General features: G+C 48.2%; 1 protein-coding gene and 1 pseudogene across 1 annotated transcript in view; both read left to right on the top strand.

The window, feature by feature from the left end:
* The window catches only part of LOC105535101, a 4,370-nt pseudogene extending 2,814 nt beyond the window's left edge, over positions 1-1,556 (top strand).
* Positions 1,557-1,840: 284 nt separating this feature from the next.
* The window catches only part of LOC105535100 (pregnancy-specific beta-1-glycoprotein 3-like), a 14,298-nt gene continuing 13,286 nt past the window's right edge, over positions 1,841-2,852 (top strand). The window contains exon 1 of the mRNA XM_011974106.1: positions 1,841-2,171. Within this exon, the coding sequence (XP_011829496.1) occupies positions 1,841-2,171 (331 nt within the window). The remainder of the gene's footprint in view (positions 2,172-2,852) is intronic.

Raw genomic sequence — 2,852 nt, 5'->3', positions numbered from 1 at the left:
GATGCTACACCAGCAAGTATGTGACAAACGTTTCAGAATCAAAAAATGTCAGAAATCCAAAACACTTTTTGTCCTAAGTCTTATGCATAAGAAATACTCAATTTGTGTGAACTATAGGCATCGAGCTGTACAGCAGATCTCTAGAACTTCCTCGTCTTGCATAACAGAAACTGCACACCCACAAAAAACTTCTGATTCTCCCCACTCCCAGCAGCTCTCTTCTCAAATTCACTCTGGAATTCACTTACATGAGGTCCCTAGAGTAGTCAAACCCATGGAATCGGAGAGTAGAGAGTACAATAAAAGAAAATATTTCCAAAACTTCTCCCCAAATTTGTCTCATATACATCAAACACACATAGTACATGAGGACCAGATTTCCAGAAGTTCATTCCCACCCTTTCCACCAGTCAGTTCTGCATTTCAAATGTCCACATGTGTTTCTGGAAAGATCCACATAGTCCTCACCTGTCCTCTGCAGAAGGAGAGGAAACTTAAAGAATCCAGAATAGGGAACATAGTTCCGCTCCTAAGCCACCAGCTATTGCCTGTCCCCTGCACTCTTTCTAGATCATTCCTTGCACTCTGCTCTGTCTTTGGAGGTCACTGGCTCAAGTAAGTCATCATGAAACACCTGCAGAAAACTGCCCCACCTTGTGCCTCCACTGCCTGATGACTGAACTGACCTCCAGCCTTGACTCTGGTCTCCCCTGTCTTATTTCTGCTGAAACACCCAGTCCCAGGCCAGGCTGCTCAGTATCTTCAGGATTTCAGGACAATCGGAAGTCCCATTATTACTCATCTCTGGAATGTCCTTGGAAGTGGAAACTGCAGAGAAATCATATCTGGGGGGGCAAAGTAAGATGGAATTTGGAAGGGGCCCAGCAGTTGCACATTCCAGGTAATGAACCCAAGGTGAGCCAGCAAGACAGTTGATTAGAGAGGGACTGGGAGGGGTACCAGGGGCTGTGGGTCCCACTGACCTGTCTGTCCATGACCCAACACTGCTGCTCAATTCACACTTGAGAAAGTCTGTGATACCCTAAGACAGAGCAGGCGGCCTCACAGTCTTTGAGCCCTTAGATCATCATGCATCTGTCTGGTGACACACGCACCAGCTACTGACTTTCAAGGACTTGAGTGGGCTGAGAGGTGGGAGATGCTAACTCTGATTGAAGGATGACTATGGAGGCATCAAAGGTGCCACACAGGACAATCTTCTCTCTGTTATCCACACAGCGGAGCTGCCCAGGTCCTACATCACCAGCAACAACTTCAACCCCATGGAGAATAAGAATGTTGTAGCATTAACTGTGAACTTAAGACTCAGGGCTACACCTATGTGTGATGGGTAAATGGTCAGAGCCTCCTGGTCAGTTCCCAGGCTAAAGCAACCCGGTAAAAACAGTATCCTCATTCTAGCAAATGTCACAAGAAATGACACAAGACCCTATGAATGTAAAATACGGGACCGAGTTGGTAGCATCCCCAGTGACCCAGTCACCCTGGAGGTCCTTTGTATCTTTGGTTCCTCTGTGGACCAGGCCACCAGCTAAAATCCAAATGACCAGAGGCCGAGCATCTCAGTCTCTCTCACGTCCAAGTACAGACACTTTTATTTCTGGACACCCGAGCTGGCCATGACTCCCTGCCCTGGGAAAACCTGGGTAGGCACAGCCTTAACCAAGAATATAAGGTGAGGAGATACTCTCATCATGGGAGACTTGGGGTCTGCATCCTGTGATGGGAGAAACAGGTGAATACCTCAGGCCTCGACTCAGTGAACACAGCAGCGGTTTGGCTGGGCCTTAAGGGTGTGTCTTGGCTCAGAGGGACACTGATGCCTTTAAGAGACCAGGAGCATCTCCTTCCCTCAGACGACATCACCTGTGGCTTTATTCTCTTTACTCCAGATGGTCCAGACGTACCCAGCATTTTGGCTCCAGTCAAATATTACTACTATACAGGAGAAAGCCTCCACTTGTACTGCTTCGCGGACTCTAACCCACCGGCAGAGTATTCTTGGAAGATTAATGGGAAGTTTGTGCAATCAGGACAAGAGCTCTATATCCCCTATATTACTACAAAGCATGGCGGGCTCTATGGTTGCTCTGCTCGTAACTCAGTCACTGGCAGCGAACGTTTCACATTCAAGATGATCAAAGTCTACAGTAAGTGGATCCTGCATCATTGGCAATAGGGTTTTAGGTAGAGTCTCTATGGCTTTCTGAGAAGAGTCAGGAAAACATTTTTTATTCCCAGCTTGTGTCCCATGGGCAGAAGCAAATCCTAAATTCTCCTCTTGAACCCTCCCAATTTGTCTCTACAGACTCTCTTCTCCTTGTGTTTCCGTTTTCTCATGGCTGAACTTGAGTCCAGGCTGAGAAAGGTTGGGAGGGGGCTTTGTCAGTCCTGAGCCCGATGTGGTGGAAGAGGCTTCACAGAGGGACAAGAAGGAGAGTCCTCAAGGTCAAGGTTTTTCTCACTGTCACCAACACTTCCCTTTCCACCACGTCTTTGTTTTCTTTTACTACTCTATGAACTTCAAGGAACAGCTGAGGTTTGAAACAAGCTCACATTTTTCCTCCAAATGGGAGGAGGAAGTCCCCTGGATGAGAGAGGAGCAGCTCAGACCGCTCCCTGTTCTGCTCCGGGCTTCTCTGGTGTCTGGCCCTGCCTGACTCCACCTGGGGTGGGACCAGCTTGTGTGGAGAAAGAGCCCTGGTGGCCTGTCCTGAATTCCGTTAAATGGAGCTGCCAGTTGAAGTGAAGCCTAGGTTGCAGGGAAATAAGAAGAGAGGGAACCTCGGGCCGACTCTTGAGCTGTTTCCTGGCTCTGAAGTCATCGGCTG

The sequence above is a fragment of the Mandrillus leucophaeus genome, unplaced genomic scaffold (assembly GCF_000951045.1).
Source record: "Mandrillus leucophaeus isolate KB7577 unplaced genomic scaffold, Mleu.le_1.0 Scaffold1412, whole genome shotgun sequence".
Classification (NCBI taxonomy): Eukaryota; Metazoa; Chordata; class Mammalia; order Primates; family Cercopithecidae; genus Mandrillus; species Mandrillus leucophaeus.
The sequence above is the reverse complement of the archived record's forward strand: the minus strand, read 5'-3'. Positions and strand labels throughout refer to the sequence as shown.